Here is a 14,333-nt window from a genome sequence, read left to right as displayed (position 1 = left end):
TCTATGGCCTCCTATGGAAATGAGGTGTCTATGGCCTCCTATGGAAATGAGGTGTCTATGGCCTCCTATGGAAATGAGGTGTCTATGGCCTCCTAATGAAATGAGGTGTCTATGGCCTCCTATGGAAATGAGGTGTCTATGGCCTATCTGGAAGTGCTGAGTCCTTTGTGTGTGGCTTCCCCTCTGGGAGAAGCAGCCATTGAAATGGACTAGAATTTGCATATATGATGGGCAACCAACCTCACAGAGGTTTTTCTTTTTCTTTTGTTTTTATACATAATTTTATTGGGAGCTCTTATAGCTCTTACAACAATCCCTACATCAATTGTATCAAACACACTTGTACACAGGTTGCCATCATCCTTTTCAAAACATGTTCTTTCTACTTGAGCCCTTGGTATCGGCTCCTGTTTTTCCCTCACTCCCTTATGACCCCTTGATAAATTACATATTATTTTCATATCTTACACCATCCGAAGTCTCCCTTCACCCACATTTCTGTTGTTCATCCCCCTGGGGTGGGGCGGGGGATATGTTGATCATTACGGGTTCTCCCTTTCTCCCCCTACTGCCCACTACCCACATGATGTCACTACCCCCATTACTGTCCCTGAGGGGCTGATCTGTCCTGGTTTCCGTGTGTCCAGAGCTCTTATCTCACAGAGGTTTTCCAGACTGAAAGAAACAGGAAGAGGCAGCCAGAAGAGAGAAGAGGAGACAGCTAGGAGTCCAGGAACCCCCTCCCAGAGCTGTAACGTGTGCGTCAGGGGCTACAGCATGAAGACCTCAGCCACCTGGAAGGGTGCTGTGGCCGAGCTCCAGCAGGGGCTGCACGGAGGGGGTCTGTGCTGCGGGGTTGAGTCCCTGCACTGACCGGGACTAAGAGAGGCCTGTCCTAAGGGAAGGGAGAGTGGGGCCTGAGAGGCAGAGAGGCACCTGTCTGCTTGCAGGGGCACAGGAGCTGAGCGAGTGGCCAGGTCCTCTTTGGGGAAAGCCTTCCAGGCGCTCGCTGAGTGCATCGCCTATGATGGGAAGGCATAGGCCACTGGTAAAAAGGTGTGGAGGGGAGGCATGCCTGCCCATCCCCCTATGCCAATCAGCATCTTGCCAGCGGTGACATTCTCTCCTCCCGCTGAAGGGAGGCAGGTTCTGACGTCACCACCGCCACCCTTGTGCCACAAGGTCGCTCTCAGCAAGGCGCTTGGGCCTGTTCACCCCACAGGAGTGATGCCGGGGATAGAAAGCACCTCGTTGCAAAAGCGCTTCCTAAGTGCTGCGGACTAAACGGTGCCCTGTGTGCCAAACAACCCCACCCCAGCCCCTCCGCCATCAATATATGTGGAATCCTAGTCCCATCGGGAGTCATTCCATTAGGGAACTTTATTAGCCGAGTAAAGGCATCGTCAGGTCGTTCCCAGACGGAATCACTTCGGAGGGACCTAAAGTGCAGTGGAATAGAAAGACAGCCAGCACCCACGAGGGAAGAGAGGTGCCCCCGTGAAGACGGCTGTGAAGCCACGGGACAGAAGCTGAAGGCCCCCAAGACCCTCCCTCTGAGCTGACACAGAGGGGGAGAGAGAGAGAGAGAGAGAAAGAGTTCCCTGGGAGCCAGGGCCCTGAACCTGGCTTCGAGTCTCCCAAAGACACACCTGAGGAGATTCATTTCTCTTCTTTAAAACCACCCAGGTGCGGCTGCAACCGTGCTCACCATCGCCCGAGAGCAGGTGGCCAGGTGAGAAAGAGGAGGCTCTAGGCGGTGGTGCAAAGAGCTAACACAGCAAAAACTTGAAGGTCAACCCAAGGGTGCCTCGGAAGAAAGGCCTGGCTGCAATGGGCTCCAAAAAAAAAAATCACCCATGGAAAACCTTATGAAGCAAATTATATTCTAATGCACCGGGGTCGCCAGGAGTCTGGGTTGACACTGAAGAAACGAGTTTGGGTGCTTTGGGGTTCCGTCTTGGAGCCGCCTAGAAGGTAAAAAAGAAACAAGACTTTGTCAAGCAACTCTCCTTTCGTGAGCTTTGACTGACACCTCGTGGCAAGTGAGCTCCTTGCCACCACCCTCCCAGCTTCTCTGCATCAGCCGCAGAACAAGGGAAAGGTGTTCACTTAGCAGCCAGATTGGCAACGGGTGGGGGTGCGGGACGGCTAGAGGATAATATAATTCATCTCAGGTGGTTGTGCATCGCGGTTTCCATGGCAACGCTGGGACCAGGCACAGGCAGGCGGTGATATCTTCCATGCCTTACCATCACAACCTCATTAACATGTCTATTGCATCCAGAATAAATCCCACCTGTGTTGGTTGGAGCACATTCCGGGCCCATTTAGGAGTGTGGATATAAAATAAAACTGTTTTGTACGAGCCGCCGTTGGGCCAGCATTGGGCAGCTAGCCACAAGGTTGGCGGTTCAAGACCACCTGCTGTCCGATCCTGTGAACATTTACAGCCTACCTATGCAGGGTTTCAATAGGTCAGAATCAACGAGATGGGGGTTGAGCTTCATAGACACTTTGAGGAGCCCTGGGGTGGGGAAGGGGGACTGTCGGGTCAGTGTTGGACGGCTAACTGGCTCCAACCCACCAGCCATTCTGAGAAACAAAGATGTCTGCTCTGGCAAAGAAGCACAGAACCTCGGAAACCCTGTACGCGACAGTGTTGCTCGGGGCTGGAATTGACTCGGTGACAACGGGGGAGGGGGTTGGTATGCATACTTTGAGCGATTGGCAGTTCCGCCAGGTCAGCAGAGGGCGCTCTGCAAGTGCAGCCCCTCATGGAGAACAGGGATCCTGTAGCTCTGCTGCCTAAGAATGTCTATGATCCCAGGAGGGTTGCACCTAGCCACTTCCGGTTCCACTTCCGGTACTGGGGAAGGCGATGCCTTGTGATCCTTTCCTGTTGCATGGGGCCGAGGAGGGATGAGAAAGCAGTCTGGTAGCAGCTGAGGGTTCCTGGGGTCACATGGTTAGGATGCCAGGGATTGGGGGAAGAGGGAGCGGGATTAGGAATTTGGGGCAAGGCTCCACTATCCTTAGCTGGCCTAAGGGCTGGGGCGGCCGGGGACTGGCCAGAGGAGGGTGTGTGCTGGTGATTGTTGGGTGCCTTTCTGCTGGTTTCCGCTTTCTGAAGCAGAAGGAAACACTGCCTGATTCTGCACCGTCCTTAACAACCGCTGTCGTGTTTGCACCCACCTTGTTGCCCATCTTCCTCTTTTTCACTGACCCTCAGCTTTACTGAGCATGGGGACCTTCCCCAAGGACTGGCCCCTCCCGACCCCATGTCCAAAGTGCTTGGGTTAAAGTGTCCCCGTGATCTCTTCTAAGGAACCTTCTGGCTGTACTCCTTTCAAAGATGTTCTGTTGTTCTCCAATGACATGGAATCAGTCCCCACCCATCCTGATCTTGTGCACAACAACGAAGCACTGCCCTGTCCTGGGCCATCCTCACAATTGCTTCTAAGCTTGAGCCCATTGCTGCAGGCACTGTGCCCATCCTCACTGGGTGCCTAGTCTCTCTCTCTGCACCTGCACTTTACCAAGCAGGCTGTCCTTCTCCAGAGACTGGTCCCTCCTGACAGCATGTCCAAAGTACACGAGATGAAATCTCACCGTCCTTGCCTCTAAGGAGCACTCGGGCCGTACTTCTTACAAGACAGATTTGGTACTTTCAGCAATCCATGGTCCTTTCCATAGTCTCTGCCAGCACCACAACTTAAACTCATCCATTACGGTTCAGTCTTCCTTATTCAGTGTCCAATGGCTTCAAAAGCAGGTGCAATCAAGACAGTGACTTCGGATGGGACCTGCAGGTCAATTCAAGGCAGACAGGTCAACTCAGAATTGGTTTTTCAAAGAGATAATCTTGCTCGATTTCCTTGAAAGACAGGACAATACGAGGAGTTTGTGAGGAAGAGGTTGGAAGGAAATCGAAAACTGCATCGGTGAAGGAAAGGCCAGAAAGTTTGCTCTAAGGGATTTGTTGTTGTTGTTGTTCTATCACAACAGCGCAACTGCTCCTTTTTGTTAGAGTAGCAAGGACGGTCCTACATGAATTTTGTTGGGAACCTTACCTTACCCACCGAGAGCCCTGATCTCGTGCCTTCAGATTTGGTGCTGTCCTCTAGGCTCAGCATTTAAAAGGAACCCGATGTGGATCCCTGAAGGATGCCAACACTGTTGTCGTGTGAAGGGCAGAACACAGTATTCCTCAAAGAAGGGTTACAGAGACGGAAACCCTGCCTCCAAAGTACGTGAGATGAAATCTCACTACACTAGCTTCTGAGGAGCGTGATAGCTATAATCCCTTCCAGAGAGATTGCTCCTTTCAGTAGTCTTTGTCAGCACCGTGATTTAAATGCACCACTTCTCTGGGCTCCCTTATTTGTACATATGATTGAAAAGACCAGGGCTTGGGTCAAGCCCACTCTAATCCCCAAAGCAACAGCCCTGCTCTGTAATACTTTAAAGAGGCCTCATACAGGTTTGCCCACTGCAATACGTATTCATCTTTCTCAATACGTCACCAGGGGTAAAGCTTCAGCCGGAAGTACTCAGCTCTCTTGCATCATGAGTGAGCACACCATCACTGCCTTGCTCTGTAGCTGGGAAGCCGTCGCACCGACTCTCTCAAGCCTTCTTTGTGCTGTTGCCTTTCCCCTGCTCCATCTTGCACAATCTCTAGTTGCAGGTTCCTGGAGGTAGCAGGTTCTCAGCACAGGGACCTGCCCCCATGTTGTCCTTTTAGTGGCCGTGAGACCCTCTCTTTCCTCTTTAGGGTAGTTCACTTTAAGCCTAGCAAAACTGCCAGTTTCCTGGTCAGGGTTCCCAGTGCTGTATTTGCACGGCCCCACTCTCATAGGGGAGCTGTGCACATTATATGCATTAGTAGTAAGCTATCCAATCCAACGCACCTTCTCTGTATAGTCTCACCCAGTCATTTGATAGGAGACCCTGGGGAAACAAGGCCATAGAAAAGCAATCCATTGCACCACATTATGTGATAAAAAAACTATATATGTGAGGGGGAAATATATGTGCATCGGGCATTAAATTAAAGAATTATCTTTGGGGGCATCCTGTGATACATACAGGAAAAAGCACTCACCATTCTCTCTAGGGGAGGAAACAGTGGCGGTCTGCTCTCTAAGAATTGACATTCTTGGACTCTCCATGGGAGTCCTACTCCACTTTACCAGGTCCCTTCAGGTACGAATGGACTAGCTGGGTTTTGAGTGATGTCTGTTATCTGTCAGCATCTTGATCTGTTCGGTTGGTTGGGGTTTGTCTTCTCATGCCACGCAGGCATTGGACTGTGTGGATCATAACAAACTATGGACAGCCTTGGGAAGACTGAGAATCCCAGAGCATTGTGCGCCTACGGGACCTGTACACGGATCAAGATGCAGTATTCCAAACAGAACAAGGGAATGCTGCCTGGTGTAAAATGAGGGAGCGTGTACATCAGGGTCTTTCCTTATGGAATTACAGGGTGGCCTGGAACCCCCACTTTTTTTCATTATCAGCTCCCTGCAAAATGCACACACCATGCCTACTTGGCTCACAAGATTGAGGTCCGGAGTTCCCGAGCCAACACAGGGCTGCTGCCAGAGCCGCCCGCCGGCCTCTGCATGGGAAGGGGCGGAGCCGAGAGCTAGGGCGCGGATTGGCCGAGAGGACCTGGCGTAAACGCGTTTGAAAGGCCCAATCAGCGCCTCGCAGCAGCAGCCAATCGACGGCCGGGATCCGCAGGAGGGCGGGAGCAGCAAGTTTGAACCGCGGCGGGAGCGGCTCTCGGCGCGCCCGGGTCCGAGTGCAGCAGCAGCAGCCGCAGCCTGAGCGGCATGGCGGCCCAGCGGCGAGCGTCATCGTTGACCGATGCCAGCCTGGCACAGAAGCTCCGGGACAGCCGCTGTCGCTTCCAGAGGCACATGCAGCAGCTTATAGAGAAGGTGCGGCTCTGCTCGGGATGGAAGCGGCGGCCGAACCCGGGGCCGGGACCCGGGTGCGGGGACGCAATGGAAGGGGAGACAGGGCCGGGACCCAGGTACTGGGAAGGTGCTGGGAGCGGGGAGGCGAGTCCAGGGCCAGGGGTGATGACTGGAAAGGCAGGTCTGGGACCAGAGGAGGAGGCGTGGTCCAGGTGGGGGAGGAGGGCAGGGGCCCAGACCCCTGGAAGGTGCTGGGAGGGGGCCGGGGGGATGGGAGCATGGGGCAGGAGTGCAGAGACCAGACCGGAGGCTGCACCGGGACTGGGACCAGATTCCGGGAGGGTGCGCCAGGAGGAGGAGGAGGCGGGGTCCCTGAGCTGGGAGAGTGGATGTAGGGGAAATCCCCATCTCTTCCATAGACTTGAAGGAAGTGGGGTTAGTGGAGACGTTGGTTGCCAGTCGGACCCCCGACCTGATGGCTCTCCCCTTGCCTTTGCAGTACAACCAGCCCTTCGAGGACGCGCCTCTGGTGGAGATGACCACGCTGACCTATGAAACGCCCGAGGGTAAGGGTCAGCTGGGTTCTGAGTCGCGGCGGCCTGCCTGTGAAGTTCTGGAATGCTGGCAGTGTCTTTGGGGAAGACAACTGTAGTTGGTGGAATCAGGAAGGAGCTCCCTGAAGACAAACACCTGGTTCCCCGAGCAGCTCCTCGTCCTGGATTCTCTGTCACCCTATCCCAGTGGCCAGTTGCCGAACCTGGCCCAGCCCCCATTCTCAGCTGTGAATTTCATCTGTGGGAAGGGCAGGGTGGCCCCAATGTGGGTAGCAGCCACATGAGGGTGGATGGGAAGCTCTCGGGACAGTGCCTGCAGGTGCTCAGACTCCTGTTGGACTTGAGTTGGAACAGCTGCCCTTGAGCTTCTGCTTGTAGGTGTCACTTAGCACCCACTGGACGTTCTGGGGGATAAGAGGCCGTGGGAATTGAAGGTTGTGGGACCAACCTTATGATAACGTGGGGTCCCGCTTCCCTTCACCCTCGTCGCTACTGGTGATGGTGCCTGCAAAACGGGGAGTCCTTATAGGGTGGGTGTGGCCGGAGTAGGTACCCCTATCCAAACCTCAGCTCTCAGGCGTGCTCAGGATTGCTCTAAGGAGCCCTGGTGGCTCCGTGGGCTAAGTGTTCAACTGCCTACTGTGGAGTAAGTGGTTCGAACCCACTCACCACTCCATGGCAGCAGGATGAGGCTGTCTGCCCTCTTGAAGACTGACAGGCTTAGAAGCCATACGGAGCAATTCTCTTCTTCCGCTGCTGTGCCTGAGTGGGAGCCACCTCGATGCAGTGAGTTCTGGTTTGCGGGGTATTTTTAGGGTTCGCTTTAAAATATGCCGAGATTACCCTTTGAAACTCCGTCTGCTGTGGGTTCCATGTATGTGGGTCCCCACGAAGCTTTTAGGAGCCTTGGTGGCATAGTGGTTATGCCTCAAGGTCAGCAGTTTGAAGCTACCAGCTGCTCTGTGGGAGAAAAATGAGGCATTCTACTTCTGGAAAGTTACAATCTAGGACACCCACAGGGGCAGTTCTTACCTGCCCTAGAGGTTGGTCCCTGTGAGTTGGCATTGACTCAGTGGCATGAGTTTAAGTTTGAGTTGGGCCACAGCGTGTGGTGTACTGGGGCCAGTATTCAGCTTTCTTGTTTTTGTAAGCTGGGTGGGGGGGCTCCCGGGAGGGGGTAGAGGAGCCCATGATGTCATTGGAGGAACTGCTGGCTATAAGAAGAAAATTTCATTTGTGGCCATTTTTGGTCCAATCTCTGTTTTAAATGCCAACAAACCCTTAGCCCTAGAGGGGTGAACACGGACTGGATCTTCGCCTCTGGCTTTTGGTGGTGAGCGGGTTTGGCTTCCATGGCCTTTGGCCGGAGGTGGAAGGACGTCCACATCCCAGCTGGCTGAGTGGCGGCTCTTTCTTTCCAGGGCGGAGGCTGTGGGGCGGAGCGCTGGTCCAGCACAGACTCGGAGGACATGCTCAGGTACTCAACGCCAAGTGGCACGGCCCACACACCTTGCTGGAGAGGGCTACCAATGGGAACGGGAATGTGAGCCCTGTTCCCTGGGGTCTGGCATTCACTGCAGTGGTGGTCACTGAGGCCTGAGGAGCAGGGGATCCTGGCCCCCTCGAGATCCAGCAGCTCACACCTGACCGCACTGCTGATAGGCCAGCCCCCTGCCTGCGCCTGTTGCTCACGTGCCTGTTGGCACTACACCCAGGGTGGTGCCCTCTGTGCTGAGTCCCACCAAAGGGAAGCGGACACCCCAGATTTCTGGGCACCCTCGTGTCCTAGACGGTCCCCCAGGAGCCTGGAGCATATGTCTGGAAGCCCCCTAGGGCCCGTGGAGTCTCTGTGTTGCAGTCCTCGTCGGCCGCGCCTCGCTTGGCTCAGCCTGGTGGGTGAGCAGAGGCCCTGCCTGTGCCTCCCGCCCTCCCTGCCCTTCTCTTGCTTGTACAGCAGCACAGCCCTGGGGGTCTCGGGCTGCCCGAGGGGTTTTGAGGTCTTCATGGTGGTGGGGAGAGGGTGAGAAAAGAAGGGAGGCCGATGGTTAAAGTGCTCCTCTGGTGACCAGAAGGTCGCCGGTTCAAACCCACCCTCCTCTCCCAGGGAGAGCGATGGGGCAGTCTGTCCCATGGAGTTTGGCTACCTGGAGTATGTTGTGTACCCCACCCCACCCCCTGGTGGGGCATGGGAGATGCCTGCTTACGAACACTGCATCGGTGTGTACTAACCACCACCTCCTGGCCTGGGCTGGGGAGGCGCCTGTTTTTGGAGATGCTGCGGGCAGGGGCCTGGAGAGTTATATGCTTACTGAAGCCAGGGCACCTTCATGTCCATCTGCAGGGATCCCCTGAAACGTCAGGGAGCTGGGTGGACGACCCCAAGAGAGCTACAGACGAAGGTCAGTGGGCGTCTCAAGAGTGGTGTGTGTGTGTGTGTGTGTGTGTGTGACAAGCTGAGGACTGCCTACAGTATGAGCTGGTGCCCAGCGCTGCTCCCTCCTGCCCCTTTTCCTTCCTTGTGGTGCCCATGGGGACTTCCCTCCATGCGCCCCTACCCGCCACACCCTGCCCCGGGCTGTCATCTGCTCCCCTGCCCAGGGGGCACAGTCCCTCTCACGTCAGTGCCCTTTCCTGGAACGACCCGGGTACCTCCGGGGGGGCCTGGGCTCCAGCCCAGCCTGCCCTCCCCCTGGCTGAAGGCTGCCGCGCCCGTCAGGACCACACTCATCCTCTGAGACAACTCACTGACTGCATTGGGAAGGGAAGGGACACAGAAGCGTTTTCAGAGTGACCTTAGAGAGGAGCAGTGGACGCCATGCAGCTGGCTTCTCAGGGTCCTTCCAGACTTAACGCCACGGACCCTCCATCCTGGGAGCCCCCCGCCTGCTGGAGACCGGTGGGAGGGGCTGCTTTAGGGTTGTGCTCGGCCAGGGAGGGGTAGCCCCCAACCACACAAGGCTGGGCGTGAAAGTGGACTTTCACTTAAAATCCTGTCCCTCTGCCTCAGTCTCTTGGTTTCAGATGTGGGAAGGCCACAGGTGGCTGCCAGGCAACAGCCGATAGTGTGCACCATCCTCAGAGACGGTTCTGTTGGGGGTGGGGGGTAGGGGGGTGTCCTCACAAAGCTTTTCCTTCATGGGGAGGCGTCTCCCCACTCTCCTATCCCACGTGAAGTTGTCAGCTCTCATCAAGCCGGCTCTGGCTCCAGCGCCCCCCACCCCCGTGCACAACAGAACGAACACCTGGCCCTGCACCTGCTGGAGCGCCCTGTTGTAGCCACGGTGTCAGTCCGCCGTGAGGGCCTTCCTGTTTTTCCAGTGCCCCTCTACACTGCCAAGCATGGCCTTCTCCGGGGCCTGGGCTCTCCAGAGAACACGTCCAGTACAGGAGAGGACGTCTCATCTCCTGGCCTCCAAGGAATTCCGGCTGCACTTCTTCCCGGACAGAGCCGTTTGTCCTTTTAGTAGCCTTTGCCAGCACTGTCACTTGAATGCATCTGGGAGGGGGCCGTGGAAACCCCATGGCTGGGGCCTCTCTTGGGAGTGGGAAGCAGTCCCACTTCCCTTCTCTGGCGGCCTCCACCTGGCATGGTCCCACTTTTGTGGGTCTTGCTGTGACCGCACAGCAGCCGGAGGTGGCCCTGCCCGAGCGTGGCACACTTGAAGCGCGTGCTTCCTCGGACTGAGCGCTCTCTGGGGGGTAAGGGGGCTTGCGCTTTCCTAGACAGTGTGATCTGGACGCCTGTTCTTACCTTTAGACTCCAGGAGCCCTGATGTGACGGCAGTTTTAGACCACAGTGAGGCGCTGGCCATGTCCCTGATGGTAAGAGGGCCTGTGTTGGGGCCACAGGTGCCCAGGCTGCCCACATGTTCTGGGGGCTGTGACTGCCACACCCCCCCCTAAGGGGGGCCCTCCCCACCCACGTGTCTGCCTCCCTTCCCCAGTCTAGAGCGGAGGCTGGGGTCCTCATTTTAGGGAATGGCAGAGAAGGGGAGGACAGTGGCCCGATAGGACATTTGACCGGGGGGCCGGCCTCTCCCCAACAATAGAAGTGGGCTTTAGAACGCTGGTGGGAATGGGAGGAAAGAGCTTGGTATTTTTCCACGGACTGTCTGAAGCCCCCTTGTGGGTGTTGTGCCCCCCCCACACACACACACACACACACAGCTGCCAAGATCCAAGTGGAGGCTGTGTGGTGGGGGGGTGGGGGGATGCCCCCTGAAGCCCCCCCATCCCCAACCATACTGGCTGCTGCCGGGCCGCACAGCTCCCCAGAACATTTGGGTTGTGTCCCTGCTCCCTGGTTCCGAGGTGGTGATGGGCGGAGAAGGGGCAGGTGTCTGAACCGCCACCTTCCTTGTGGGAGGACGTCATGGGTGGGCAGAAGAGCGGGTCCAGGGAATGCACGCGTGCGTGCATGTGTGTGTTTCCCAGAATGCGGAGTTCGATGGCCCTGTTGTTTCTGCTCAGCCTGCAGTGCCCCCGAGCCCTCTGAAAAACGACCTGCGGAGGAAATACCTGACCCAGGTGGACGTGCTGCTGCAGGGGGACTGGGGCTCCGAGGTAATCTGCCCGCCAGCTCTCTGTGCCTGCGCGGTGGGGAGTGGGGTGCCGCACGCGGGGCCACAGCTATCTCAGCAGCTCGTGCCCGGGACTTCCTGGGTGACCACTGGGCCCCAACTCAGCAACCCCGATCTACAGCCAAGAGCCTCAATGCTGCGCCACCAGGCCCTCTCTGATCCACTGGGGCAACTCGTTTGGGAAGCTGGCATTTGGAGGGGAGGGACTCCTGGGGTCAGCCCCAGCTTTGGGATTAAGGGACTTACAGCGGCAACCACCTCAGGTGTGGCCCAAGGCGGGTCAGCAGCAGGATCGCCTGTCACCTCAAAATCATCTTTCCGTGACACACAAAGTAGTACCCCTTTTGCAAAGCCCTCCCAGCGAGGCTGCGGCAAGTGTATGGCTGAGAGCGCTGCAGTCGTTGGGCACAGACGTGCGTAGATCCGCCTCTTGTTAGAGTAAAGCCAGGCTCGCGGCCCCGTAGCAGTACTCTGCGTCTCCATAGGTACTGTGCCTTCGGTAAGGCAAGAGAAGACCATTTGCAGGTCATGAGGTAGGTGGGTGGGCTTGAGGCGGAAGCACGCCAGCCCTCCCAGACAGCAGAACGGCCCCGCAGGCTTTCCAAGGCCGTCGTCTCTGCGGAAGCAGACCCCCTGGTCTGTGTCCCGAGCAGCTGACGGACTCACACTGCTTCAGAAAGCAGCCGTGTGTCACCACTGGGCCACGGGACTCCTTTCAGGAACGCACTGCACATGCCTCTCACCCGGAAGAGGCAGGGAAGCCCACGGTGCTGGCTCTGCTATGCCTCTGGTGCCCCAGGCCACCTCGCTGCCATCCTAGCAGCCCTCTAGGGCAGGGTAGAACTGCCCCATGGGTTTCCGAGAGGTCACTCTGGGAGTAGGAAGCCAGAGTCTCCCCTGCTGAGCGACTAGGGCTTGAAAATGCTGAGCTGTGATGACGACTGCACCCCCGGCTTCTTTTAAGGGAATCAATCCCGATCTCCCGCATGACCAGCAGGGAGGCCAGGCCCTAGAGTAGCGAGGACAGCCTGTCCTGGAGGGGACACGAGGACCACTCCCGTCGAGTTGGAAGTCCAAAGCCATGGTGGTGTGGTGGTTGCATGCTGTCAGCTGCTGGGCCGAGGAGACTGTGCCGGGTCCGAACAGCCGTTCCTTTCACGGTCCTCGGCACCGTCGCGCTGGGGACAGGGCAGGGGTGCTCCGCTTGGGGTACCCCGAGGCTCAGCATCGGGCAGTTGATTCGTTATAACCATGTGCTTTGGTTTCAGCATGCAGACGGCAGAGGCAGAGGGGACACCCAGGTGCCCCTGCTCCAGTCATTAGCCAGTCCTGCCCATGGTGAGTAACCACAACGCTGTCCTGCCCAACTGGGTGAGTGTATCCAAAGACACCGGTGCCAATAGAGTACGTGACGCGCACACACCCGTGTGGGTCAGGGCTGTGCAGATGAAGCATGTGGAACTCTGCGTGAGGCTTGGTCAGTTTTGCCGTACCACTTGATTGGAACGGAGCCCTCGCAGCGGTAGATAGGCTGGGGGGGGAGTGGGGGGGGGTGCAGTGGGGGTTTCTCACTGCCATCCAGGAGGAAGAGCCGAGAGGATGGGTCGCCTTCTCTTTGGACGCCCCCTGAAGCACACATCCAGCATGGTGTGACATTCAGTGGGGGGCAGGTGCAGACGTCTTGTTGCCCCCCCACCTCCCAATACCTACAGACACACAATCTCATAATTTCCCACCTTGAAAAGATAACCTAGACCCGTGGGTCTCCACCTTCCTCATGCTGCGACTCTTTCATACAGTTCCTCCTGTGGTGGTGACCCCCCAACCATAACATTATTTTTGTTGCTACTTCATCACTATCATTTTGCTACTGTGATGAATCGGGCGACCCCTGGGAAAGGGTCGTTCAACACCCCACCCCACCCCGACTCACCCCCACCCCCAAAGGGATCGTGGCCCACAGGTTGAGAACCTCTGCTCTGAACCATCTCACAGGAGGAGCAAGCCTCCTTTGGAGACAGGCGGCAAAGAAAGTAGACGTTTAACTGTGGTTGGGGAAGGAACCTCTCCGAGAGGAGTCTGCTCCTGCGTGTCAGTGGTGGTGATTCTGGGCCTTCCTGTCAGCCATACTGGCCCTTCTCCAGTCCCGGGGTCTGCATCTGGCTGGTAACACACCTTCCCTCTGGTTTCCCTCCTAGGAGGATTTGGCGACATCTCCCCAAAGAGCCCCAGTGGCCCCGTGTTGCCGGCATTGTCTCTCAGACCATGTAACCCCTCAACCGACTTGGCGGTGGTGCCGAGGGGTGACAGTCCTGTGTCACCAGGAGCCGGCAGCCCGTCCTTTGAGGAGGCCGGTGACGTGACCATCAGCGACTTGTACGAGGGCATGCTGCACTCCATGACCCGCCTGCTGCGCGCCAAGCCGTCCTGCACCATCGCCACCAGGACCTTCGTCGTCCAGAACTGGAGCGGTCGGCGGAGGCCCAGGCAGAAGGGCAGAATGAGTCGAGCCTGCTGCAGAAGGGACAGCCACGCGCACCGGGGTCCTGGAGAGCGGCGCCCCAACCGGGCCCAGCCTGCCAGAGAGGCCGGGGCAACACAAGAACCAGAGGACCTGCTGGCGCTCCCTGGCCACTGGGAAGGGTTCCAGTCGAAGAAAGCTCCCCTCAAAGTCCACGAGCCCCAAGCCCGTCATTTGGTTCCAAGCTGGAAGGAGCCTCAAGCGGCTCCCTGGAAATATGCTTCCTTAGGGTCCAGTGCCATGTCCAGTCCTGATCGGGAGAACAGGCTCTTGGCGCTCACGTGGTTGATCTCTCCCGTGAAAAACATGTCGCGAGCCAGAGCGATGCAGAGCCTGCGGTTGGCTCACCGTCGAGAGGTTGAAGCCAGGTTTGACATGCTGCATCAGAAGTACTGCCCGCACGCCACCAGCCAGCCCTGTGCCTCGGCCTCCGGGGCCCTGGCTGTGTACAGAGGCGGCCCTGCGAGCCCTGGCCGCCTCCCAGGCTCCGAAACCCCCTGGCCGAGAGTTCTTGTCCTACAAAGACAACAGGAGGTTTGGGGAAAGCCAGCCAAGAGCTCTCTCGAAGCCGGTAGCCCCTGTTCCTCGCTTCCAGCCTGGTCTGGCCCAGCAGAGGCACAGACGCCGGGCAGTCTCAAAGGCAGCAGCCGTGGCAGGTCCAGCAGGTCTCTGCCCCTCCCCAGAGCCGTCACAGCGCCACGTGTGCAGCCACTAAGCTGCGGAAGCAACTGTTACAAGGACATTAAAGAGC

The 14,333-nt window shown here is 57.3% G+C and overlaps 1 protein-coding gene across 1 annotated transcript; it reads left to right on the top strand.

Annotated features, from left to right (window-relative positions):
* Positions 1-5,869: 5,869 nt before the first annotated feature.
* Positions 5,870-14,297, top strand: LOC101660544 (Holliday junction recognition protein). The gene is made up of 9 exons (XM_045294361.1): positions 5,870-5,948; positions 6,427-6,493; positions 7,903-7,958; positions 8,823-8,880; positions 10,239-10,303; positions 10,952-11,044; positions 12,330-12,399; positions 13,260-14,153; positions 14,266-14,297. The coding sequence occupies exons 1-9, from the start codon at positions 5,928-5,930 to the stop codon at positions 14,295-14,297; spliced, it is 1,356 nt and encodes a 451-aa protein (XP_045150296.1). The 5' UTR covers positions 5,870-5,927.
* The last annotated feature ends 36 nt before the right edge of the window (positions 14,298-14,333 follow it).

Source organism: Echinops telfairi, unplaced genomic scaffold (genome assembly GCF_000313985.2).
Source record: "Echinops telfairi isolate 266 unplaced genomic scaffold, ASM31398v2 ScPeMD7_3;HRSCAF=10, whole genome shotgun sequence".
In the NCBI taxonomy this organism is placed as follows: Eukaryota; Metazoa; Chordata; class Mammalia; order Afrosoricida; family Tenrecidae; genus Echinops; species Echinops telfairi.
This window is presented reverse-complemented; position numbering and strand designations above follow the sequence as displayed.